Source organism: Mollisia scopiformis (genome assembly GCF_001500285.1).
Source record: "Mollisia scopiformis unplaced genomic scaffold LY89scaffold_5, whole genome shotgun sequence".
Taxonomy (NCBI): domain Eukaryota; kingdom Fungi; phylum Ascomycota; class Leotiomycetes; order Helotiales; family Mollisiaceae; genus Mollisia; species Mollisia scopiformis.
Window position 1 is genome coordinate 971,392 of NW_017263585.1, and position 24,196 is coordinate 995,587.

Genomic DNA, 24,196 nt, shown 5'->3' on the forward strand with positions numbered 1-24,196 from the left:
TGCTGTGCCATATCCCCGCCCTTTGTCATATTTCCACATACTATAGAATTATGAAGCCGCATGTCGTGGAACGTTAGGCACAACACCGATTAGAGCAACAAATTTGGTTGGTCTCGATAAAATCGGGTTTGACCACACCGACTAGAATGCAGGGTGGATTCCACCGCTACTGGGTATGAAAACCACACCACAAATAACTTGTAACAAGAGCGACTATCAAAGGTGCGCTACGAGTTCCTCTAAAGTCTCAGACCACAATTGAGCCTACCAGATTCCACTTCCGTCATTGGAGCGGAGCAGTCGCTGCTCTAACCTGAGCCGAGCCCTCAGTCCTGATCGCGCGAATAAGTCAGCTGGATTTTGCTCAGAGGGGCCTTTTCCAATCCCTTTCTGGTCCCTCGCCAGTCGGCTATAGTTACTATTCTATTTAAATTTATACCGGTCACGGGGCTGCAAACCCTTGAAGCCTTTTCAGTATGCTTTAGGTTTAGTACGTCTTTCCTTTTGAGAGACTCATATTTTTACATCAAGTGAATACATCGAACCATAGTTTACCCTTGTTCTAGCTTTTGATAAGGAAGCATCCCGGCATGGAAGACACGGAGAACATATCTCGTAGACTCCTATGCGCAAATCAGGGTGGGAATGAGGCTAGAAACGACAAAGTATCCGAACACGCGATGCTTTCATTGTCCCGCACTGAAAATGTCCAAATACCGGCGGGGGAATCATCTGCGTTTACGTATAGCCCGCTCGATGAATCGGCGGATAGTATTCGACTTCTATCCTTTGAAAAAGGCTGCGATGGTCATAGTATCATACGATGCAACCTGGTTCACAGAACATTTCGGGAAAAGCCTGTGTATTGTGCTCTTTCGTATACCTGGGGGCAAGCCACGGATGTGAACTTTCCGATCTTCGTCAATGGGAAGACTTTCAGTGTCAGTAAGAATCTATTTCGTGCGTTGGAAATTATTGTCTCGCCATCATTCCGTCACGACGACAAGGCTCAGCCATGCACGTTGCTCTGGATCGATGCAATTTGCATAAATCAACAAGACCCTCTTGAACGAAGTAAGCAAGTTAGCATTATGGATTTTGTCTATACTCGAGCTTCGTATGTTTTGATCTGGCTTGCATCTGAGATGCCAACCCAGATTCCAACCGTTCGCTTCCGCAACCAACATTCATGGTCGGACGTGGAGGAGTTTCGCGTTTGGGTATCGTCCAATCCTTACTGGAGAAGGCTCTGGATTATCCAAGAATTTATTCTCGCAGCAGGCTTGAAAATTTGTATTGGGGGTAATATATGGTCCTTCGAAGAGTTCTTGGACCTAATGAGCATTAAGATTTTAAACCAGGTTTACCCGCAAGAGCATAGCGTGGAGAGTATCCACCAAGTACACCATATACAGTACGAGCATATCGTGGGGCTGGTTAGAGAAAGGGTCGAGCGGCGTAATCGATCGAATCGACTTGAGTCTTTACTAAAAAGGTTACAGTATGCACAGTGTCAAGAACGGCGAGACAAGATTTTCGGCATTCTTGGCATTACTGACGATTGCCACGATGGCTCTCTCCATGCCGACTATACCAAGCCAATGTCCGAAGTCTTTGCTGATGTTCTCTGCCACTTCTGCCGATCGGGCAGCCTTCAAAGCGGCGATTTTAGTGCTGTGGATACCCAAACACGCCTAATCCAACATAGCCGATTCATTGGCAAGATGATCGGAGGAGACAACTGGGCAAGCTTGACTGGTGGAAGTAATAGCAAATATGAATTTCAAGTCAGAGGGGCTCACTGTGGGGAAATCGTTCACCTAGGCCCAACCTACGAAGACATGATTTCTTCCGCAGCTGCCAATAAAAACTGGGCTGCCAGTTTCGACAGACACTACCAACATCCAGAGCAGAGTCAGAAGATAAGGATAACAAACGAGAGGTATATATCTGTTATGATCCATGATATGGACCAGCAGAAGCTTGAAAGAGTTCAATCATTCCGTTCACAGCCTTGCTATGCGCGAGTCTTTCGACAGTGGCCAGCCTTGTTCACCAACGACAAAGACAACTGGACCTATAGAGAACGATCTACTAGTAGTTGTGCAGCACCTTGCAGCAGTATTTTGAAATCCCTACCGAACCCACGAATGTTTCTCGGCAGCAACCTTATCTTAGGTTTGGCACCTGAAGATGCTCAAGTGGGAGATATCATCTGTCGCTTCGTGAACACGGATATTACTGCAATCCTCCGAAAAGAAGGCTATTTCGGCTCTTATCGACTCATTGGTAGGATCGAAATAAATCATATTCCGTTCCTGAAAGATCTGGGACCGTTGGGATATATGCGTGTATCGAATGTCGACGACTGGTTGAAATACGGTGGTCTACCTAATGGCACGCATTTCATACTCAAGTTGGATCTAGAAACGCTAGTGCGCTTGATAAGATAAAGTCTGCCTTGTTCAAAATCTTATTCGTAGTAGTGGAGATGTTTCCAGTACTTATACAGTCCGAAGCGCTTGTTGAGAACTCTCGAAGATTGAAAAAAAAAATTACTGGCTCTTCTCGGTTTCCAAGAAGCTGTGGCTAGTACCCAATGTCTATTCTATGGCAATTTGTGACATGAAGAGCGCATAAAAGTCTGGCACAATTTAGTATTTTCGCGAAAAATATTGTTTCATTGTGACACAAATTGCATTGATGGAGATGTCTTTAGGACTTCTGTGAAGACACTGGATTGCTGAACTAGGACAATGACAGAGTAACAAAGCCATCAAACCCTCTAGATTAGGTCGCAAGTGATTGCTTTGTTAGCTACTGAATGGAATAATGATCGCATTGGCCTGCATTTCTGGGCTTGAGCATGAGATACTTCAGCAAGAGGTGATCCTTTCCATACATGTGGTGCAGCACAGAGTCAAATGTGTAAATATCTGCACACCCGCTGTGGATTTCATGTCAAATAGTGTTCCTTGTGAATACCCAATGACTGCCGTTAGACACGGCGATTAGCAGTCAACTCCTGGAAGAGCTTACAACCTCTCACTAAACTCCCATTTCTCGTTTTAACCTAGAACGTATTCCTGTCTTTGGAATTGCGGTTTACTGTGGCTAGCTAGAAGGGTAATAGACTAGAGATGATCAACTTATGTGTAGCAATGTCCTCAACACTCGTCTTCAATATGCCCAGTAATAATCTAAAGAGAGTTCCGAGGATAGGCCTAGCGGTCTTTTGTACCGCATCTTGCACGTGGACCTCACAATGCCGAATCAAATCTTTACCGATCCATCCTCTGACAACCATTCCTTTGCAAACAATCACAACCATCTTCAACATTCTCGACTTCGATCAACAACGTCATGGATACCAAGGCGTCGCAAAGCAAGAAATGCTCCCGCAACTTCTACCGTAAGTTCTGTTCTTTACATATTTCCCCTCAAACATATTTACCTACCTCCATACTCGATGAACCTTCTACTCGCAACTCTGCTCTGGAGTCCATACAGCTTTGTGGCTGCTGAAAGCGAATCACAATTTCAAAACCCGCCCATCTCTCAGGATTCCCTGACATGTTCGACATCAAACTAACGCACTTAACAGACTTCTCTTGTGGCCACAGAGGACTCCGCCAAGAGCTCCCAAGCTATACCCACAGTTCTACGTGTGGTAAATGGGACCCCGACCATACTTGCGAGAACATCATGCTAGGACTCAACGTCGCCAAGGTTGAGATGGAGTGCAAGCATTGCGCTCCTGAGCCACCCGCAGTCGCAGAGCCCGCCGCTACCGCCGCTACCGTCAAGTCTATCACCACAGCCGCAGGCATTGAACGTCTTAAGGAGATCAGAGCAAACTACGAGAACAACGAAATTCTACGAAAGGTTCGCCACCAAGAGCTAGAGAAGCAGGAGAAGGCTGAATTTGAGAAGTGTGCTGAGCGAAAGGAGATCGAAACCCTGCGACAACTTCGTCGCCAAGAGCGAGAGAAGAAGGAGAAAGCCAAGGAAGAGGCGCTTGCTGAGGAAATTGAGAAGCTCAAAGCTAAGACTGTTCGACAAAAGGCTTATATAGCTGCATGCAAAGCTTCTCTTGCTGAGCGTGAAGCTTCTCTTGCTGAGTTTCAGAGAAAGTACAAGGCTGAGGCTAATGGTCTTGAGAAGGAGGCTGAGGCGGAAGCTCGTCGTGTTGAGGATCTGCGTCTCGAGGAACAGAAGCTCGCTACTGAGATGGTAGAGATGGAGATGGAGGATCAGGAACTCAAAGATTGGGTCCTTCTCTAAAGAATCTTGTGGCTTCGACGTTCTTGAAGCGTCTCGCCAGAGTCTCTTTCAGAAGTCGTAATACTGGAACTTTGGAACGGATTCTCCTTGCTCGGGTTAATGGCTATGGTCTGGTGGAAGCGTATTAGAAATGACGATACCCTTCTCGAATTCGCTCTCTTGAAAGAAATAGAGCGACTTCCCTATGATTTGCTTCAAAGGTGTATGCCTTTCGGATTAGATTGTAATTTGCTGTGACAGTAGTCTAGAAAAGGAACAAGTATAATTGCGCACTAAGTAGTGCTAACATCTAAGCGACATGCTCACTAGAAGGCTACTCATGGCTCTTAGCGTACGCGTCTTGGTTTTAGAAGCGCACGGTTGCATATATAAACCCCTTCAACTTCTCATTGCTCTTCATCCTCTTCTTTTCAAACAACATCTTCGCAAATCAACGGCAACCATCTTTAAGATCATCACATCAGTAACCATCACCAACAATGATGAACTTCAACCTCAGACCCAGTACCATGGATATTAAGAAGATTAAAGTTTTCGAGAGCGGGGAGTGCCACCGTAATAGCTACAGTACGTTCTAGTTCCCCACTATCCACGTTCAAAGATCTCTTACCTTCCTTCACATTTAATGCACTTGAGGGTCGCAAGTCCAATACTTGTAAAGCGCAATCAATATCTAAACTCTAGGCCATCGGGCTTCTGGAGCGCATATCATCTCTGTATACTTCCTTCAAATCCTTGAATAACGAGCGGAATAGAGTTTGCTTGCGGCCATATAAAATACATCGCCAGCCTCCCCCGCTATACGCACATCGGCTGCGCCTGCTCAGAAGACTTACCATGTGCCAACATCAAGAGTCTAGGCTCCCAAGTCATCATGCTTGAGAACAAGTGCAAGGTTTGCGCTCCTGTTGCCGCTTCCTTTGCCAAGCCTACCCCAACATCTGCGTTCCCTGCCCCGAGGATCGTTGCTCCTGCTCTTGTCAACGACACTGGAGATATCACCGCCGCCGATGAAGACTTAGCAGCGAAGAGGGCACAATACGAACAGAGACGCGATCTTCGAGAGCTTCGCCACAAGGAGCGAGAGGCTGAAGCTGCGAAGGATAGTGAGAAGGAGGTGGTTGTTAATCAGAACAAGAGCTGGCTCGGGCTCGTCGCGGCCCAGGTCAAAGCTCCCGTCAAGCAAGAGATCAAGGTACTGGGGCAGGCGAAGAAGGATAACGACGAAACCGATGCTGCCAAGGTGCTCCGGATCAGGCAGGAAAAGGTAGCTGAGATTCAGCGTCTTAAGGCTCGTCGGGCGGAGATCATTCGGGCCACAGAGAAGGACGAGGAGACTTGGCGTGCTAATCTCTATGCTCGAGCTGCTCGTCGTGAGGAAGAGCAGTTGGCGCAGGAGATGGCGGAGTTGGAGATGCAAGATCAAGAAGACAAAGAGTGGGTTGTTGTATGAGCAGTTTCTTTCTTTGACCCGGTGGGGGTATGGTGAGGTTAGCCATGGTCTTTTTGAAGTTGAGGCAAGGGTAGCAAGTCTCCTATTAACCTTATTGGAACCTGATATCAGTCTATTGGAAAATGCATGAGAACATGGAGACCTACTGCTCTTCCTACTGAATGTGAATAGCAAGACCATGTTACTATTGCTGATACTTGGAGTTCACAATATGGGAAACCAAGCCCAGAATGTTCCGGAAATGAGGAGTACCTTTGGTGATCTAAAGCCATGTTTCGATCAATCCAGCAGTCCTTATGTCACGTTGCTGAATGACTCATGGTTGGAGAGTACTTATGAAACATCTAGCTAAATATTACAGACGTTGCCTAATGTAAAAGGCGCAATGTAACGGCCAACATTGGGAACCGCAACGTGCAATAATAGCCAATACAATAGTACCTTAGCTAATTAAGAAAATGTAATTTCAATCATTACAAAAATGAGACATACAACAAAGACTGACCCAAAATCTGATCTGCTCTAGGAGGTATTATTCGGATCCAATGGGTTGGATAGCTCGAGGTGCAAGACTTAGAAATAGACTCAGAGAAGGAACTGTATAGCATACCACCTACATAGGTGCCAACGCTCTGCAAAGGTTACGCAAGAAGAACAACTCAACGAGAGCCACTTAACCTCACTCCAACACCTCACATCTCAAAAGCCAAACCAAGCCAAACCATTCAACTCCCAAAAACCATTCATTGAATCCCTATAATAATGATAACCCTATAAATCCTCAACCAAACAAAAAACTCCCAACCCATTATGCCCACGCAAAGCAAAAATCTACATCAACCCAATCGTAACATCACCCTTAACCCTCGCATACAGATCAACCTCCACCTCAAGATCCAACTCAATCTTAATCTTCAACGCACTATCACTGGCGCCGCTACTCGCAACCGGACGGTCCTTAATCCGGCTCTCCCGTATCGCGCCTGGTCGATAGCCCTGCGCGCGCGCCGGCGGGTTCTGCACCTGCTGCGACATCTGTGGGAGCCCGTTGGGTTGCTGTTGTTGGCGCTGGCCCCGGCGTGGTTGGGGGGCTACTTGTTGTTGTGTTTGTTGTTGGGGGACGAGGGCGGCGTCCGAGGAGGCTTCTTCTTCGTCGGATTGGGCGTAGACTTCTTCGTCGGAGGCTTCGGCTACTTCTTGGTTTTGGGTTGCGCTGAGAGGGGGTGAGGTTAGTTTGGATGCGGAAGAGGGAGAGGGAGAAGGGAGGAGGCTTACTTGTTTGACATGTTTGCTGAGGTGGGAGGGGATTATTTCTCGAGTGAGATTTATATATTTTGGTGGGTGGGAAGAAGAGTGAGGTTTTCTTTGGTGAGAGATGAAAGTTTTCTTAAGAATAGAGAATAGAAAATTCCCAGCGGACGATCCTGTCGTTGCTTTATAGCACTCACACAGTAATCATCGTTTCAATGCTCTCCGCAACTCTGCCAAATACCTGTATATTGGGTTGGGATGTGGAGGATGACGCAGTGCTGCAGGGTTACACAGCTCGGGTAAGCATCCCTGATATATCCCTGATGCGCATGCATTTCAGGTCCAAAAGTTGGCAGCGACCGCGTTTTGATGTTTGAGCCGGGTCCACACTCGTCATTGTCGAAGGATTGGAGGTTTATCCCGAAAGTATGGGGTTTTGGAACTTGCATAGGGAGGATTGCGCGGTTTGAGGGCATGTGCAAGAGGAGGTTGGGCGAGTCACGTGCGGTGACTGCGCGGCTCGATATCAGGGGTTGGGAAGATCCGGATCCGGGAACGAACCTGTGGGGCCTTGTAGCTTTTGGCGCTTTTATTATAGACCTCTTCCATCGAGTAATTGAAGGGTTCGGGGAAGATGCTTCATGAAGGAAAATACTCTATGAGATAAGATCAATAGTAATGGGATGCATACAAAGTAGCAGATGAATTCTTTGACCTCCATATAACCTGGTGGTTCTAGCTAATTATATGCAAAATGCGGTAGATTCAATTGTTGGAATACCAAAATCCTCCTTGTTTCAACAGCAAGCATCCGCAATAGTCGCAGGGCCTCGAACTCACGTTCAGTGTAACGAGTAGTACCTAGGTAAGTTTGCACGTTTTTATGCATTTATGTAGGGACCTGCCCCAACCATAGTGCGGACTATTCATCCTTTCGAAACTGCAATCGGTTCAAAAACATCTTCTCATGACTGAACAAGGCACTCGCCCATTCCCAACCACCATCCACATCGAACAATCTCACACGAAAGAAAATCTCTCACCAAAACAAGCATGTATTGCCTAATACGTCGCCCACTCCACGCTATGCAACCACCTCCCCCTAATATCTCTCTTCTCTAGTCATACAATATACAAATATCCACTGTGTTATTCCCCCCTCTCTCTCACACCATAAACACAAAAAACGCCAACCCCATGCCGCTATGCCATCAAAGTATTTCCCCCGCCTCCCCTCTGCCCCCCCTACTTCATAGTCTTCAAAAACCCATCCAAATCAAACTCCTCCTCATACTGCTTATCATCCCAAAGCTCCCCCAGATCATCCAACCACCCCTTCTTCCCCTTCTCCCGCACCTCTCCGGTGGCATCCACCATATCCTCCTCTCTCTCCTCGCCGTTCCCGCCGTTTAAGGTTGGTTTGTCGATGCCTTCTGCTGTTTCGCCTAGGTTGAAGAGGTCGAGGATTTGGTCTGTTTCCATGGTTCCCAGGCCTGCGTTTTGTTGGTTGACTACTGTGGATGCTACGTCGATTTTGAAGCGTTGGAGGCTGTTGCGAAATTAGGTTAGTATATATGAAGGGAAGGGAGGAAGGGAGCAAAAGGGATGGACGTACGACATGATTTTCTCCTCCAAGGTACCCCTAGTAATCAACCGGTAGACGTTAACGACTTTCTTCTGACCAATTCGATGAGCGCGATCCATAGCCTGTAAGTCTTTCTGGGGATTCCAGTCGTGTTCCACGAAGATGACGGTATCGGCACCAGTCAAATTCAACCCGAGACCACCGACACTCGTAGTTAGGAGTAAGACATCGTATGAAGGGTCCGAATTGAATTTATTGACGATATCTTGACGCTTCGATGCATCGACTGAACCATCCATGCGGAGGTATTGGACAGAGGGTAACATCTTCTTTAAGACGTCGTTTTGGACCATGTCGAGCATTTCCTTCATTTGGCAGAAGATGAGGGCTCGGTGGGGAGAGACGTAGGATGTTTCGGTCGTGAGTTCATTCTCGGCTGAGGGTTCGGTACCGATTCCACAGTCGACGAGGAGATCTCGGAGAGCAGTGAGCTTTGGTGCGTGGATAGGGTCGCGAAGACTGGTGCCTTGCTTTGCAAGCAGTCGCTGGGTCTCTTCGTATTGCTTGTGACCTTCCTTCATGACGAGAGCAGGTGAGTTGCAGAGCTTGCGCATATATTGCAAGGCCTGGAAGATATGCTGTTTGGCTTCCTTGTCTCCAAGTGAAGCTTTCTCAGCAATCGTCTTGCCTTCTTTCTTAGTGAAGTCCTCGAATAGCTTCTTTTGAAGATCGCTAAGATCACAGTAGTAATTCTGTAGGATCTTTGGAGGTAGATCATCAAGGACTTCTTCCTTGAGACGTCGGAGAAGGAAGGGAAGGACCTGCTTGTGAAGGGCCTCGATGGCCAATGCACCAGCTTCTTGTTCTTTGGAGGATGACTTGCTGAATCGACTGGCAGCGATAGGCTTGGCAAAGCGATCGAGGAAGACCTTCTCGGTACCAAGGAAACCAGGCATGAGGAAATCGAACAGGGACCAGAGTTCCAAGACGTTGTTCTGAATCGGAGTACCAGACAGGATGAGACGATGATTACTGAGCAGACGCTTTACTGCCATAGTGACCTTGGCTCTAGGATTCTTGATCAGATGTCCCTCATCAAGAACAAGATAGTTCCAATTCAATGTGGTGAGAACATCAGCATCATTTCGGCAGATATCATAGGACGTGATGACGATGTCCGTCTTGGTCAACTGATCTTGCAGTCGAGCACGATCAGCCGGAGGGCCAACATAGGCTGTACAAGTGAGGAATGGTGCATAAGTGTTGATCTCTTGTTGCCAATGACCAGAGAGCGTTGGAGGGCAGACAATGAGCGATGGCAATCTGCGAGCATCTGGATTCTTCGTCTTTGCATAGTCTTCTGCTCGATTATGGTGATCACTAGCAACGATGCAGAGTGTCTGCAAAGTCTTGCCGAGACCCATATCGTCGCAAAGAATACCATGAAGATGGTACTTGTTGAGGAAGTTGAGCCAGTTGACACCTTCCTGTTGGTACGATCGGAGTTCTGCTTTGATAGCGACAGGAATATGGAATGGCTCGATCTTGTGGGGATCAAGCAGCTGACCGATGAATTGTCGTTCACGATCACGTCCCTTCAACAATTCTTCTGACAATCCTGGGGGATCTGGAATACCTGCTTCTAATGGCACAAGCTTGACCAGTGTCGCGAAGGTCGTGGTGGCAATCAGTCGCACATCGTTGTCAGAATCGCTCATCCTACCAAGTACAGGTACGATGAGGAAAATAACATATGGTAAGATGCTGTCACCCATGACATGAATGAGATGATAGACAGACTCGATCGCTCCTTGGCGGAAGTTGAGGTCGATAGGATTGCTGATCGATGGAAGTACATTCTCAACGAGCATGGTCATACCTTCAATGGTAATCACACTGCATACAGTAGCAAGACATTTTGCAGCCATGTATCTGAAGACAGACAGTTCTGAATGCAAGGCTTTGATGACCAAAGGCAGCAGGTGAATGACAAAAGGATGCAACTCCTTGCTCAATGTTGGCGTCAAGGCACGAAGCACTGACATGGCATCAATGGCAGATTGTCCAGCTTCTTGTTCTGGATCCTTGGTATCTGCTGGCAGAGGCCCAGAGAATGCGTAGGTCAGAGCATCTTCCATGATAGTTTTGAGTGTGGGTACTTTGTCCAACAGCTGGGGACCAAATATGGCTGATAACTGCTCCAAAGCCTCCTTAGCACCACGTCGGACGATTCTGGCCTCTTTAGCTTCCTTGGCAAACTTCGCAGCATCAGGATGATCTCTTCGGTCCTCTTCCTTCCGAAGCGACAGAATGTTGGCCGTGAAGACTGCGTTTGGTCCAAACTCGGGTGTCTCAGATGTATCAATGCAACTGAACTTAGCCAAGTTGGAGACAACCTTCTGAGCTGGTCCAGCGCGCCCTCCCTCAGCAAAGAGCTCAACAAGTCTGGCAATGGAAGAAGCAGATCTTTGCTGAAGTTCGACGTTCTCCTCTTTCTTCACGCTGTCCATCATACCCTTGATGATATGAGTGGGTTTCTTCGGTGATACCTTCATGGCAACTAAGGCGCTTGCTGCGGCAGCCTTGATCCGAATATCACGTGTTTCCTTGATCGACTTGGCCGTGGTGATGGTCTCGACAGTTTGTTCACGAGCTTCTGTCAAAGCCTGTGTGGCGATCAATCTCTGAGCAGCTGGCATTGCCTTCTTGAGTCTCTCAAAGTCATCATTGACAACCTTATCTGCAGTAAAGATTGAGAAGGCATCAGGTCCAGCTTCAGGCTCTCCTTGGACCACGACTGCAAGAACAGGTAGCCGACCTTGAGACACTTTACCAACGTCTCGGAAGGTGTTGAGTAGCTGAGAACACTGAGCGCGAACCAATTGCGTAAAGCTAACAAGGTCCCGGTAATGCACTGGACGATCTGACTCAATGATCTTAATTAGATGATCAACAAATCGTGCTGGTTGGTCCTTTGAGGTGCAGTTCTTAGCATACTCATCGATGATCAACGAGGCTGTAAGCTGGGTAGATGAGAAAGCAGATGTCAAGCCCGGGATTATGTTCGCATCATATGGTTCCAATGTATTAAAGGGAACAAGTGACATAATGAGACCCATGGCTTTTGCAGCATAAATTCTCGATCTGATGAGGATATCTATACCCACCAAATCAACATCTCCTTGCATCATGTGGCCATCCACATCGTGAGAAGATGTCGTAGGAACAGGTTCAATATTCTTTGTAGATTTTCGTCGTTGCTTCTTGGCTGGAGGTTCTGATGGTTGAGGTGGAGTGATTTGTCGGATGGTCGTGATAGGTACGAATCCTGCAGGCATAGAGTATGTGCTACCGGAGGGCTTCTGGAAGAGTGTAGCGTTCATTGGTAAGGGATGGCGTGACACACCAATTGGATGGAGTGTGAGCTGCATTAGAGGCTCGATGTGCATAGAAAATTGCTCAGCGAGGTCTGCAGGATCCTTGGCTAGATACTTCACCAAAGAAGCCCACACTTGTAAGGAGAGGTTGAGTGTATCTTGATTACGCTCGACGAGAATATTTTGGTAGATGAGCCGCAGGATTTTGCCATTAAGCCAGTCTCGAGTGCCATCGCCCTCAATGTTGACGAACGTCAATAGAGCACGGAGAACAGCAGATCGTACTGATGTGATGGTATGTCTCAAGAAGGGGTATAGCCGTGGCACAAGAAGTGCGAAGGATTGTTCGGAATCTCTGGCTGCATTCTTCTTCATAGCCTCCAGAACCTCCGGGAAACTACAAAGCTTGGCAAGGAGATCCATGATTTGACCAGTACTCGCGCTGAGATCATCTCCCAGATTGGACAAGCACTCCCATACGATATTGATGAGACCGTCCAACGCTTCTGGGCGCAAGTTGACAAACTCCTTTGCGATTGGAATAAGTGTTGCAGCACTGACCGAGCGAACATCGTCGTCCCAATCTCCAAGACCTTTCATAACAGCGCGAATGACACCATCAATCAGGTCGCTGTCTTTGAGCAGAAGATCGTTGCGGACGGCGACGAGATATCGCAAGCCGATCATGCCTCCATGGCAGATCGCCCATCCAGGCTTCTCGAGCTTGAGATCATTTTGCATGACCATTCGATAAAGGATTCGATGTACAGCATAAACGGTTGTGGCAGGAAGGTGGATGAGTAAAGCTCCCAAAGTCTGTCCTACTGTCTCTCGAATTGGAGCAACGACAGTATCAGAAACGTAGTCGCCAAATCTGTCCAGCATAAATACACAACAAAGTCGGCAAGCGAGGTCGTCAAGCCATCGTCTGTTGAGTAAGTCGTTCTCAGTCCGAGTTTTATCTCGTGCTCGACCTGCTCCAGCACCATGTACTCGAATAATTTCTCTCAATCCCATCGCAGCACCGTGTCTGGTTTCCCACTGAGGGTCGAAGAGGTCAACCATGAGAAACTCGCAGAGACGCTCGTAGGGCCATTCGCCTCCTTCAGCTTCTTCTTCTGTCTCTAATTCAGATTTGATGGGCAAGATCGGACCTTTGAATTCGGAGACCACCTTCGCATCCTCGTCAACGTCTTCGGCTCGCCCCACTGATAGTAAGTCAGACACCCCATTCGGATTATCATCAACGATGTCTGACATGGTAGTGTCACCGCCAATCGACTCCATCGTACTTGATCGTCGAATGGACAAATCAATCAACTTATTCTTGCTTCCTGCGTGTTGGGCTTCTCGTTTTCGTTTCCGCTTCAACTGGTTTAGTTGTCTTGCACTCAGACCAAGTTCGTCGGCAGGAGTGCTCGGTGTCTTGGTGCCATTACCATTGTGACCGTTCGATGTTGGGATTTGAGGTGTTGGTGCTCCATTATGTTTCGGTGGAGGATAGTCGATGTCAATATCTTCCTCGAAGTATTCGCCTAAGAGACCAAGTCGACCAGAAAGGGTCTTCTTTTGATGTGCAAGGCGTTGTGCTGGATTCATTGTGGCAAGAGCATAATCAATGTCTTTGCCACCACCCCTTAATAGCTCTTTTCCATATCTAAGAATAGAGACAACGTCGAGGGAATCCAAACTCAGTTGACCTTCAGCGAGAGGTGTCTCATCAGCTGGTTCTTCCTTCTTGATGTGAAAGCCATTTTCCTCTTTTTTGGGCTTGTTCTTTGTTGATCCGTCTTCGCCATTTGGATCATATCTTTCTGCATTATCTACAATTCCTCCTAATGCCTTCGCTGCAGCAATCCGAGTGTCCCATGTCTTGTGTCTTAGGTAGGGAACGACTCGAGTCAGAAGATTGAAAAGCTCTTCGGGGTGTGCCTTCTGAACATCCGCAAGTTGTTGTGCAGCTGTATTTCGGATCAATTGTGTGCTACCTGTCTCGAGGAGCCTGTTTAATCAACACTATTAGCATCGTCGTCGTACAAGAATAAATTTGTAAAATAAAGACTCGGTGCGTCTTGCTAGATCGGCTAAAGGCACGAGATTCATGTACAGATGTCGTCGAAGGGATGATCTTGCAACTTTGCAACAGGTCCTAAGAACTATGGAACGAGGATGAATTGCGTGGCATCCGAAGCTTGAAAATGCGACATTTCCGAAAGAGGATCGCATGGGACCAGGGTTAGGAGTCGTCCATAAACATTAAATCCAAATACATTGCCAGAATATGTCTGCAACATTTATGGAACCACACCCGTCAAACCATTTGACCCCATTTCGATCCAGAAAGGTGAATGAAAAGGTCAGCGAAAGACATTCTTTGGAAGCAATGAAAGGTCAAAGTCCCAAAGAACGACAATATGCCAGAGACAGAAATGTCGGGAAGAATCGCCAAATACTCAACTCTAGCCCAGGTGACAAGAAAGTTAAAGTGGACTTTTAGAACTTGCTTTTGCAGGCAACAAGATACCAGAGCGTCTCCATGACGGTCCTGCACCCTGGCTTCAAAGCTGGAGACATGACAACAACCTTGCTTCCTGGTAGTAGTATTGGGAAAATAGAATCAGGCTCTCGGTAAACAACTAAACGACATAAAAGAACGACAACGGTGATGGAGATCGCAAAGAGTTTGGGACAGTTCGAACTCAGAGAGACTCGATAAGATAGGCTTGGCAGAAGAGGTATAAGAGTGGCCATTCAAGAGGGGAATTCTTCGGAGTTTGACTGTGCAGTATCTCGAGAGAGACCTAGCTGAGGTACGGGATCGGCGTTCTCCAAATGTACGTCAAAAGGTTCGACTCCAAAGGACCACCGACAAAATTCGCGTCGGACTTATGAAAAGCTCGGATCCAGATGGGCGGACGAAACGAAAAAGTGTGTACTCACGTGACAAGGCGATCAAGTCTGGAAAAGAAGGAAGGTTAGCGTTATCCCCAGAAATTATCAAGACGCCGCACGTCTCATGCAGGCTAAAGGAAGGATGCTTGCTCGATCACTCACCTTGATGCCATCTTCAAGCCCGATAACGGTTCGTCACCCACTCAACAATGTTACCTGAAAGAAGGATTGCGGTGGAAGTTGGTCAACGCCATCAATGAAACCAAATTGCTGTCGCGACGAATACGCTTTTACGGTTGGGAGTCGGAGGCGGAGGGCAGGATACAGTACTTCCCAATTGCTGCGACGAGCGCTGGTGGTCAGTCTGGGAATACCGTATTAATGGTGGCGAAGCCGGGCGCAAAGGTACGGGTTACCGTATTCTGGTCGAAAAGATCGAAAGGCTTTCTCGTGGGTGGTGGCCTTGATTATCAGGTCCGAGGCGGCGGCGGCGTACCGGTACTCGTCTCCCAGGCGCGTCGGATGAGATTCTCGTGAATCACGAGTGGTCGACGGCCGTCACAGGAATATGGGCCCCTCTTATTTTGGTGGATGCGGCGCGGTGATTGGGCGTGGGGATGGCGGTCTTACTTCGTCTTGGTGGTGCGGGAATTGCGAGCGGTGCATGGGTGGTTCGTTGCACGCGTGTTGCGTCGGTCCTCACTTCTTGGGGCGATCGGGGTTCTTGAATAGATTATATAGGTAGTCGCGCCTTTTGATTTGGGGACGCTAGGCCATCCATGCCCCCTTAAGCGAGACCCACTCTTTTTCTGCTGAGGCAAGAGGATCATTTGGAGCAGAAGCCACAGGAGGAAAGAAATCGTCATCCACCGCTGCTGCCAAAAAGGGGTCGCGGACGACGAGGCCAGCGATGCATCCGGAGCATCTATAACCTCATTTTGTTTTTTGGGTCGTTGCGGCATGCTTGGTACGCAATGCGACCGTCTGCCATCTGGGAAGCCTATTCCGAAACGCTGCAGTGTGGACAACAAACATTTCAAGCAAGCTGGCCGCACATCCCTGCCCGCACTCACTTACTTACTCAAGCACTCAATACCAGCCCTGCAAATGGTGCTGCTGCTGGCTGCGGTGCTGTGCGAGGCGAGGCTGGATACGATACCGTTGGAACGCTCAAAAGGATACCGACAGTACAGTAAACTTCAGAAGGCATCGTATTTACGGCTCGATCACTACGGAGGGCGAAGAATATGGGTAACATCCTCGCCCTCCGCCGTTCAGTTCAGCCTGGGGCGAAGATGGGTTTCAAGCGCGAGACGCCTGGATTCTGATGCCCTCTAGCCCTCTCGATACCTACCTACCTACCTAGGTAATCAAGATCTACTCCACGTGACTCCATACTCGATGCCATTTAGCAGTACTTGACAATAGCCATGTCTCTCTGCGTTTGTTCTTCTTTGTTCATGGCATGGCATGGCATTTCCGAGATCTCGACTTCACTTCCAGATGGCTGCAAGACAAGGCTGCGAGTGGCTGACTGACTTTCGTGGTTCACCGCACGCCACGATTGGGTCTTCCGTGAGCTGCCGTTATTTGACAGTCAAGGAAAAGCCCGATAGAGAATAATGTTGCCTAGACAGCCATCAGTCCTATTCAAGGCAACCAAATAAGGTTTGCATAAAAAGAACAAATCATCGTTCTTCTGGATGGCGAAGAACTTGGGTTCTCCATCTCAATGCTGCCTTGGCCATTGCCCGAAGCGGTTTAGCCGAAGGCGGTACAAGTAGTGTCCGTAATGCCAACTTGAAGCATCTCGAACTCAGCACCTCAAATCCTAAACGTCCCCTCGAATTCCCTCTGCAGATCCAAACTCAACTATTCTTTGAGCCTCGCAACGAGTTCGGGTCATACTCCATCCTCCATCCAATGCCGTGACCAGATATTCGAGTTCTAGCTTTCTCGCAGCCGTCGCCTTGGCATCATGGCTTCCTACAATCATCAAATGCCTGCGACGGCATCTCGACCTGTCTTCGGGGCTCCTGTCCCCATGGCTGATCCCTCCGCTCCGGCTGGTACGTTTGCGCCTGGGACAAAGATACAAGTCGGAAGCCAGAAGGTGGTCATACAAAAGTACTTCTCCGAGGGAGGCTTTGCCCATGTCTACCTGGTCAAGATGCCGAAACCCATTGATGGGACCGACATCGCTGTGCTGAAGAGAGTAGCAGTACCAGACAAAGAGCATCTGGCAAATATGCGGACTGAAGTAGAAACCATGAAGAAGCTGAAGGGTCACCGGCCGATTGTCACATACTACGATTCACATGCCTCACAATTGAAAGGTGGAGGATACGAGGTCTTCCTGCTCATGGAGTTCTGTAATGGTGGGGGTCTGATTGATTTTATGAATACTCGATTACAGAATCGATTAACGGAGCCCGAGATTTTGAAGATCTTCTCGGACGTGGCAGAAGGCGTGGCTTGCATGCACTACCTGAAGCCTCCCTTGCTTCACCGAGATTTAAAGGTCGAAAACGTTTTGATAACATCTACGGGACACTCGAAGCGATTCAAACTCTGTGATTTTGGGTCCACGGCTCCTCCTCGACCTGCTGCGACCACTGCCGCCGAGTGCAGACTGCTCGAGGATGACGTTCAGAAACATACTACGCTACAATACCGCAGTCCGGAGATGATCGATGTCTATCGAAAACAACCAATTGACGAGAAGTCGGACATTTGGGCCTTAGGAGTGCTGTTGTACAAGCTGTGCTATTATACTACACCTTTCGAGGCACAAGGTCAACTTGCGATTCTAAACGCCAGTTTCAAATTTCCGAGCTATCCTCCTTTCTCAGACCCTCTGAAGAAGCTCATAGGTACGTGGTCCTGGCAGCTGAACTATCAATTGTACTGAAAATCGTAGCCTCAATGCTGAAAGAGAAACCAACTTCCCGACCCAACATATACCAAGTTTTACGAGAAGCATGTTTGATGCAAGGAATCGAGGTCCCCATAAAAGACGTAGGTTGTATTCATCACACCGCAGATCATAAACTTATTCTCGTAGATTTATGCTGCAAGGACACAGTCAGAAGCAAGACGAAACCAACAATTACCCTCGCCCGAACAAAATGTCGTGTCACCTCCAGTTGTCGGTGCCGTGTTTGCACCACCTCCCCCGCAACAACAAGTCATTCCAGACGTGGTACCAATGCGGCGTGGAAGACCTACAGCAAGTGCTCCAGTGCATGTTGCGAAACCAAGTCCCTCGCCTATGCGGGGTACTACCAGCGATCCTTTCGCAGCCCTAGATTCAAAATCGCCTCCTGGACCAGTAGATGAGATATCGAATCGATTCCCGAGCCTCGACCAATTCTCGCTCCTCCATGATGGTGGAAAGTTTGATTTTGATAATAAGACCTCTCCTACACATCCTCCACGGGATCTAGGTCAACGAGTCACTGAGAAGCTTGCTGATGATGCTTTCGTCGTACCTACGCCCAAGACTTCAACGCCCTCATCGACCGTGAAACCGTCAAGCAATGTAGTATCCAGAGCCCAGAAGATCATATCCAACAATCCGGAGCTTCAGGCAGTAGCTACTTCACCAAGTATAGTTTACCAGCCGACTCCAACACGTCCTCCAGTAAACTCCTACGTCTCACAAGGAACCATGACGGCTCCTACCCCGCCCCCTCCTGGCCAGACACCTGTGAAATACACTTCCTCGCCGGCTCCCAGATTTCCACCTGTTTCTGACCACCATCGGTCAACGAGTCTACCAAGGAATCAAGAGGCGACCTCTAGTAGATCGCATTTCTTGAGACCAGAGGAGATGCAGCCAGTGCAGACTACCATTCCACGAGTTCCATCGAACTCACATCTAGGTCATGCAAGGCATCCATCATCGTCGCGGCCTTCCCTTGAAGGTGGTCGACCAAATGCCGATGCTCTAGATCCGGTGGCACGAACCAAATCAAGTAATTCCCGACCTCGACCGTCAAGTACCTATCTGGAGTCCAACATGGACTTTCTTCGTGAAAAAGAGAAGGAATCTAATGGTAGACCATCCTTTTCAGAGAAAAGGCCTTCGTATTCGAGAGATTCGGCCGTTGCGGAACCAGACGCTGACGAAGAGACTAACATCGAATCAAATGTTGACTTCCTGCGCACCATGGAAGATCAAGACTCAACAAAGAAAGATAGAAGGCGAAGCAGTGGAGGTGGCAATAAGTCGAAACGCTCAAGTTTACCTTCGATGACCTTATCTGGGACGAAGAATCTACTAGCTGGGAAGTTTGGTGATGCTTTCAAGCGTTTCGAGAACAATACAAGTGCACCGCCAGGTCCACGAACACCGAGCCCGCTGCAAGACATGGAACGACGGGATCTTACGCCAATTGCTGGATCAGAAGCTACTGATGGTCGTAGTGATGATGGCAACATTCTTGAAGATATGGACAACTTGGCGCCTGAACAACGACGAGAGATTGAACGACGACGCCTGTCAATGGAAGAAAAGCGCGTGGCAAATGCGGCAGCAGAGTACCGTAAACGCCTAGCAGACCGAGCTTCGGCGCCTGCGCCCAAAAGTATTGGAGGCATATCACGTGCTACTTCCATTCAGAACAAGGTGAAGAGTCTCTTGGACGAGAATCAAGGACCATCACCAAAGAAGACCGCAGAAGGGTATGGAAAGTATACTGACGCTATACCACGTCCACAGGCCAGTGCTTTCGAGTCTCAGCCCTCGTCCTCGAATCCATATGCCAAACCGTCCATAACTCGCAAGCCAATTACCTCCACTCTACCTACACACGCACGAACAGTTCCTATGGTCACACCCAGCACCTCAGCCTCTGAGATCTCCTACGCCAAAACCCGCTCCCAACCTCCATCAGCACATACGAACTCTCTACCTCAACACATCACCATGTCGCCCGCCACCATTTCCAAAACAGGCGGTCCTCGACCTTCAGCACCTCCAAAACCCATGCACCTCAACAGCATCTCCACCGGCCCCGGCTCGGGACCTCAAAACTCTCCTCCTAAGCCATCATCACATCTACAGAAAGCCAAATTAGGAGGCCTAGAAGCAGAGATGAGCACGCGAGAGAAAGAAGATTATCTCGCAGACTTTTCAAAGAGGTTCCCAAGTCTAAGCGGGATCGAGATGGTGGAAAGGGATATCGAGAGGCCGGCGAGGGAAAGTATCGATAGGGAACGGACGCCTGGGATGGTGATTGATGCGAAGGGGTTGAGGAGTAGGGATATTTAAAGGAGTGGACATTGTACATGTAGATGATATATTCCGTCTGCTTGCGCGTATAGACTTGAGCAAGGCTGCAAATCGCGGCTTGCGAATCGGACTCTGTGTCCCTGTTGTTGATTCTATTGGTTTGAATTTGATGTGATTGTTGTGCCGTGATTAAATGTGGTGTTGCCTCCTAGCCTTGATATAAGGAGTAAGTATACATTCCTTCAAGGACTGGACTCTAGCAAAGCAAAGCCAAAGGCTTAAAGGCTATAAAGCACAACACGCAACAAATATCACCGACAACGGGTTCTTATTACTTCTTTACAGTATGAGTAGTGTTTACTTGACTTTCACTATAAACATAGTTAGTACACCCTACCAATAATCAATAGCCCAATTCATAGTTCATATCAATACCCCTGTTACTCTCATAAAGATGCTCTTTCACCTTCAAATAGTTGGCTAGACGTTTTACACATCCTGATTGATGTATTCGCTCTATTCTCCCTCTACTATCCAAACATACCTGAAATGTCTCAAAGCAGTCCGAAGGAAACAATCAAACCATAACCCATCCATCTAGATCTCGAGACTCCATCTCCAGCTCCGCCATCTCGTCTGCTAGGTCGATGGAGATGTCTTCCCATTCTTCTTCTTCCTCTTTGGGGGCTGGAGTTGCATCGCCCGAAGAAGTGGAGTTCGGTTCTGGTTTATGGTCTTTCTGGGCCTTGCCAGCAGCTGCCGTGAGGTCGTATGAAAGTTCAAGTTCTAGTCCTCGCTCCTTTTTCTGCCCCCTAGCCTCCTCCAACACCTGGGCTTGCTCGGCCATAGCTTGCTCCTTGATCCCCACCCGAATATTTCCCAGTGGCTTCTTTGGTTCTTTATCTCGCTTCGTTTCATCTAGATAGGAAGCTGGCGCAGCTATCTCTTGCTCCTGATTCTTTCGTCGAGCCTCCTCCAAGATCTGGGCTTGCTCGGCCATTGCTTGCTCCTTAATCTTCATCTCCTCCCGAATCTTCTCCACGCGCTCCTTCTCCTCCTTCCTACGCCTAGCCTGCTCAAGACAACAAGCTTCCGCAACCACCTCCTCCTCCTTAATCCTATCTCGAAGAACATTTCGTCTTGCTTCTCCCTCCTTTCTCTTCCGCCTCGCCTCCTCCTTGATCTTCTTTCTCTTACCCTCCTCTTCGTTCTTCCTCCGAATAGCCAGCAAACTCGGAATAGTCCTATACGCCACAATCGCAGCAGCCGCGAACTTAAACGTATAACAACGTGCCTCGGGCGGTCCTCGGCACTCTTTACACTTCAGTTTAGAGTCGAGGACGACGTCTAGCATGTCTTTGTTGGCGCAGGTGGGGCCGGGACAGTTGATGTGCGTTACGTAGGGGTAGGACGGGTGTGGGGTGTGGGTGCAGGTGCAGGTGTATTCTGATGGGAGTTAGAGGTCGAAGATGTGATGAGTGTGATGATTTGTGGTGCGGAGGTCTGTTGCGCTTTTGGATGGTGGAGGTGGGAAAGAGCAGGGAGAATTAAGAGGGAAGGAAATTTACGGATCCAGGTGAAGTAGCACTCTCCGCCGAGTAAGTCCTGCATGGGGAAGAAGTTATCTGGGCTCGTTTTTGCGGGGATTTGCGGGGCCATTGATGCGAGAAAGAGGGTGGATATTGCGGGATTGAGAAGTGAGAGATGCCATGTGGGATGAAGAGTCGGTGTAGAGTTGGTATGGAAGATGTTAAAGAGTTGCTTCAAGTTGCCAGGTTTTTTGTGTGGCTGGGTACTGGGCATAAATCTACATAGGCGCACTTGTTTGACTTTCATCTGAATAGCTTCATGATTTGCTGAAGACTTGTACGTACACTTACGTTGCATTCGTGTAGAAATTGTGACATACTACATGTTTCTAGCATTATGCAAGAAATCTTTATTATGTCAAGGAATTCTGACTCGGGGTTGATAGATAGCATACATCAGAAGTAGCTAGAAGAAGCTAGCTTCTGTGTACTCCAGTGAGATGAAAGAGCCTCTGCGGACTGGCGCATGATATGAAACACAAATCGGGGGAATTTAGAGCTTAGATGAGTTAGTTTGTATTCCCTTCCCGCTGCATCTCAATTTGAAGCTCTTACAGTACAATCCCACAATATGCAAGTAAGTAGCACAATCATGTAGAGTAAGCAGGTGAGATTTACTTTTCACTTAGCGAAAAATGAACTTGCGAGTGAGATTGATAGACGTCACATTCAGCGAGAAGTGTGATGGGTTTGCAAGTAGTTGTGCATTTAGTACTCTATGCTAGGAAGAGCACAATACACGTCTTTTCAGTAGCCATCTACCCTCATTGTACCACTTACGAACACAACGCCTTGGAAAAAATCAGAACGAAATCCTAAACCCCATCTTAGTATGGCGAACCCTTTCCCTCTATCCTTCTACTTCCAGTCCCGTTGCTGTTTGGTCTCCCACCACTTAGCAGATCCCGCGACCTTGGACTCCTCCTCCTCCTCCATCTCTACCCCGGTCATCTCATCTCCCGAAGTCGTCTGTTTTGCTGCCCAGGCATCCTCCCCAGCCCATGGGTTTTTGAAGTCGTTCGTCGGTTGAGTTGACTCGAAAGACTTGCTAGACTCGCCAAAGGTGCTGTCGTCCTCTCCTAGAGCTGTACCTTGTCTAGGATGTGAAGTCGTAGCCTGGCGCAGAGCTGCAGCCTTGTTGGCCTTGCGACGTTCAGCCCGTGACATCGCTGGTGCAGTGCTGGACGGGGGAGAGAAGAATGGGATCTTTGGTCCATTCGACTTGTTCGACTTCGCTGGTGCAGTAACTGCGGCGACAGGGCTGAGAGGGAGGCTAGATGCAATGGGATCGACTTCGTCCGTCTCAGGCTTCGTAGCCAGGAATACCTTGTAGGTGGCTGGTGCGGATGCGCATACATTGCACTCCTTCTTGGTTTCTACGACTTTGCTCACGTTGGACGTGTTGCTGCATGTCCATGCTGCTGGAGATCTGCCCTTGCAACCAACGTGGGTAACGTAGGGCATGTCCGGGTGGTTTTCGAAGTGGCCACAAGAGTATTCTAGACTCGTAGTTAGCTCAACGTTCCAACAGAGTAGTAACAGCAAATATCCATAGGGACAGGAACTCTTATGATGCCAACACTCTGGTCAATGGAGATGATGCGCTTCGTTATAATTATGCAAAAGCCATGCCCTCTACATACAGTTGCGCCACTATAACTCTCAACTTTGGTACTAGAGATATATATAGCATAAGAATGGAGTAAGTCTTTCGTACGTACCTAAGATTGTTTTATAACAATCATCGGGATGTAAGGTCCTACTCTTTATTTCGGAGACGAAAAGCTGTGGGGGAGCCATTGTCCTTGCGAGTTGGAATTGAAGTTCGGGAATTGATTGGTATCTTGCACAAAGATTGGTAATCCAGCAGCAGAAGTGCTGGTACGAGGTCGTTGTTGTGTAGTGTTGTGTGCTGGTTGGAGTTGTTGTGTCGGAGATGGATGAGGATCGCAAGTTGGTGGAAGAGGAGTACAAAATATAGTCAAAAGTATAGCACAATAGCGGTATCTCGATTGAGAGTTCTGATGACTGTTAGCGCGCTAATTCTCTCAAGGAACGTATTCACCAAATCAAACACAGATTTTGAGAGAGGCGCACTAACTCTCTGAACTATGCTGTTATGACATGTGTTCTGGATGATGCCGACAGACAAGCCAGAAGGTTCAATGCCGCCAAAACATAGAGCTCATATGGCTATAGATGTGATGTAAGGTACATGAATTCCTATCTGCTAGTTGGGTAATTCCTTAACGAGTTCTTTGCAACAGTTCGTGATTCTGGTGATCCTGCTTTTAAGCTCTATTCGAAGGTGCAAAACCAGATATCTAAGAAGAAGATACAGCAAGCAGTCCTCGCTGAAGAGCCACCGCTACCGGTCAAGGATAATAGCTCATGACGGCTAACGAACATGGGGACAAAAGTCCGTGCGTTCAGGCTGTAGAACCTCGAAATTAAAACTCTTCACATTAGGACTAAACTATCAACAACTCCACCATTATGGATCCTTTTACCACTCCACCTATGTCTCCA

At 48.2% G+C, this 24,196-nt stretch overlaps 8 protein-coding genes across 8 annotated transcripts; 4 read left to right on the forward strand and 4 right to left on the reverse strand.

Annotated features, from left to right (window-relative positions):
* Positions 1 to 680: 680 nt before the first annotated feature.
* LY89DRAFT_577413 (uncharacterized protein) lies at positions 681 to 1,130 on the forward strand (the record flags this gene model as incomplete). Its single annotated transcript, XM_018208890.1, has 1 exon — positions 681 to 1,130. A coding segment is annotated over one exon (450 nt), but the record flags the coding sequence as incomplete, so codon positions are not given.
* Positions 1,131 to 3,363: 2,233 nt separating this feature from the next.
* On the forward strand, positions 3,364 to 4,284 carry LY89DRAFT_729993 (uncharacterized protein; the record flags this gene model as incomplete). The annotated part of the gene is made up of 2 exons (XM_018219425.1): positions 3,364 to 3,412; positions 3,605 to 4,284. The coding sequence occupies 2 exons, from the start codon at positions 3,364 to 3,366 to the stop codon at positions 4,282 to 4,284; spliced, it is 729 nt and encodes a 242-aa protein (XP_018075556.1).
* Positions 4,285 to 5,158: 874 nt separating this feature from the next.
* Positions 5,159 to 5,737, forward strand: LY89DRAFT_729994 (uncharacterized protein; the record flags this gene model as incomplete). The annotated part of the gene is made up of 1 exon (XM_018219426.1): positions 5,159 to 5,737. The coding sequence occupies one exon, from the start codon at positions 5,159 to 5,161 to the stop codon at positions 5,735 to 5,737; it is 579 nt and encodes a 192-aa protein (XP_018075557.1).
* Positions 5,738 to 6,177: 440 nt separating this feature from the next.
* On the reverse strand, positions 6,178 to 7,407 carry LY89DRAFT_778808 (uncharacterized protein). Its single transcript, XM_018222244.1, has 2 exons — positions 7,013 to 7,407; positions 6,178 to 6,950 (listed from the first exon to the last, which is right to left on the reverse strand). Exons 1-2 carry the CDS (start codon positions 7,021 to 7,023, stop codon positions 6,569 to 6,571), a joined length of 393 nt encoding a protein of 130 aa, XP_018075558.1. The 5' UTR covers positions 7,024 to 7,407; the 3' UTR covers positions 6,178 to 6,568.
* Positions 7,408 to 8,233: 826 nt separating this feature from the next.
* On the reverse strand, positions 8,234 to 15,015 carry LY89DRAFT_729996 (uncharacterized protein; the record flags this gene model as incomplete). The annotated part of the gene is made up of 3 exons (XM_018219427.1): positions 8,234 to 8,537; positions 8,604 to 13,952; positions 15,005 to 15,015. 3 exons carry the CDS (start codon positions 15,013 to 15,015, stop codon positions 8,234 to 8,236), a joined length of 5,664 nt encoding a protein of 1,887 aa, XP_018075559.1.
* A 1,534-nt stretch (positions 15,016 to 16,549) lies between these two features.
* On the forward strand, positions 16,550 to 20,406 carry LY89DRAFT_609720 (kinase-like protein). Its single transcript, XM_018210528.1, has 3 exons — positions 16,550 to 17,715; positions 17,763 to 17,860; positions 17,907 to 20,406. Exons 1-3 carry the CDS (start codon positions 16,821 to 16,823, stop codon positions 20,115 to 20,117), a joined length of 3,204 nt encoding a protein of 1,067 aa, XP_018075560.1. The 5' UTR covers positions 16,550 to 16,820; the 3' UTR covers positions 20,118 to 20,406.
* A 249-nt stretch (positions 20,407 to 20,655) lies between these two features.
* On the reverse strand, positions 20,656 to 21,432 carry LY89DRAFT_770453 (uncharacterized protein; the record flags this gene model as incomplete). The annotated part of the gene is made up of 1 exon (XM_018221846.1): positions 20,656 to 21,432. One exon carries the CDS (start codon positions 21,430 to 21,432, stop codon positions 20,656 to 20,658), a length of 777 nt encoding a protein of 258 aa, XP_018075561.1.
* A 1,093-nt stretch (positions 21,433 to 22,525) lies between these two features.
* On the reverse strand, positions 22,526 to 23,467 carry LY89DRAFT_665653 (uncharacterized protein; the record flags this gene model as incomplete). Its single annotated transcript, XM_018212857.1, has 2 exons — positions 22,526 to 23,166; positions 23,389 to 23,467. The coding sequence occupies 2 exons, from the start codon at positions 23,465 to 23,467 to the stop codon at positions 22,526 to 22,528; spliced, it is 720 nt and encodes a 239-aa protein (XP_018075562.1).
* Positions 23,468 to 24,196: the final 729 nt, after the last annotated feature.

Bases quoted from the DNA above. Each gene is read 5' to 3' on its own strand.
- LY89DRAFT_609720 (XM_018210528.1), top strand. From the start codon at position 16,821: ATGGCTTCCTACAATCATCAAATGCCTGCGACGGCATCTCGACCTGTC. The intron at 17,716-17,762 runs GTACGTGGTCCT...TGAAAATCGTAG, and splicing joins CCCTCTGAAGAAGCTCATAG to CCTCAATGCTGAAAGAGAAA. The intron at 17,861-17,906 runs GTAGGTTGTATT...TTATTCTCGTAG, and splicing joins TCGAGGTCCCCATAAAAGAC to ATTTATGCTGCAAGGACACA.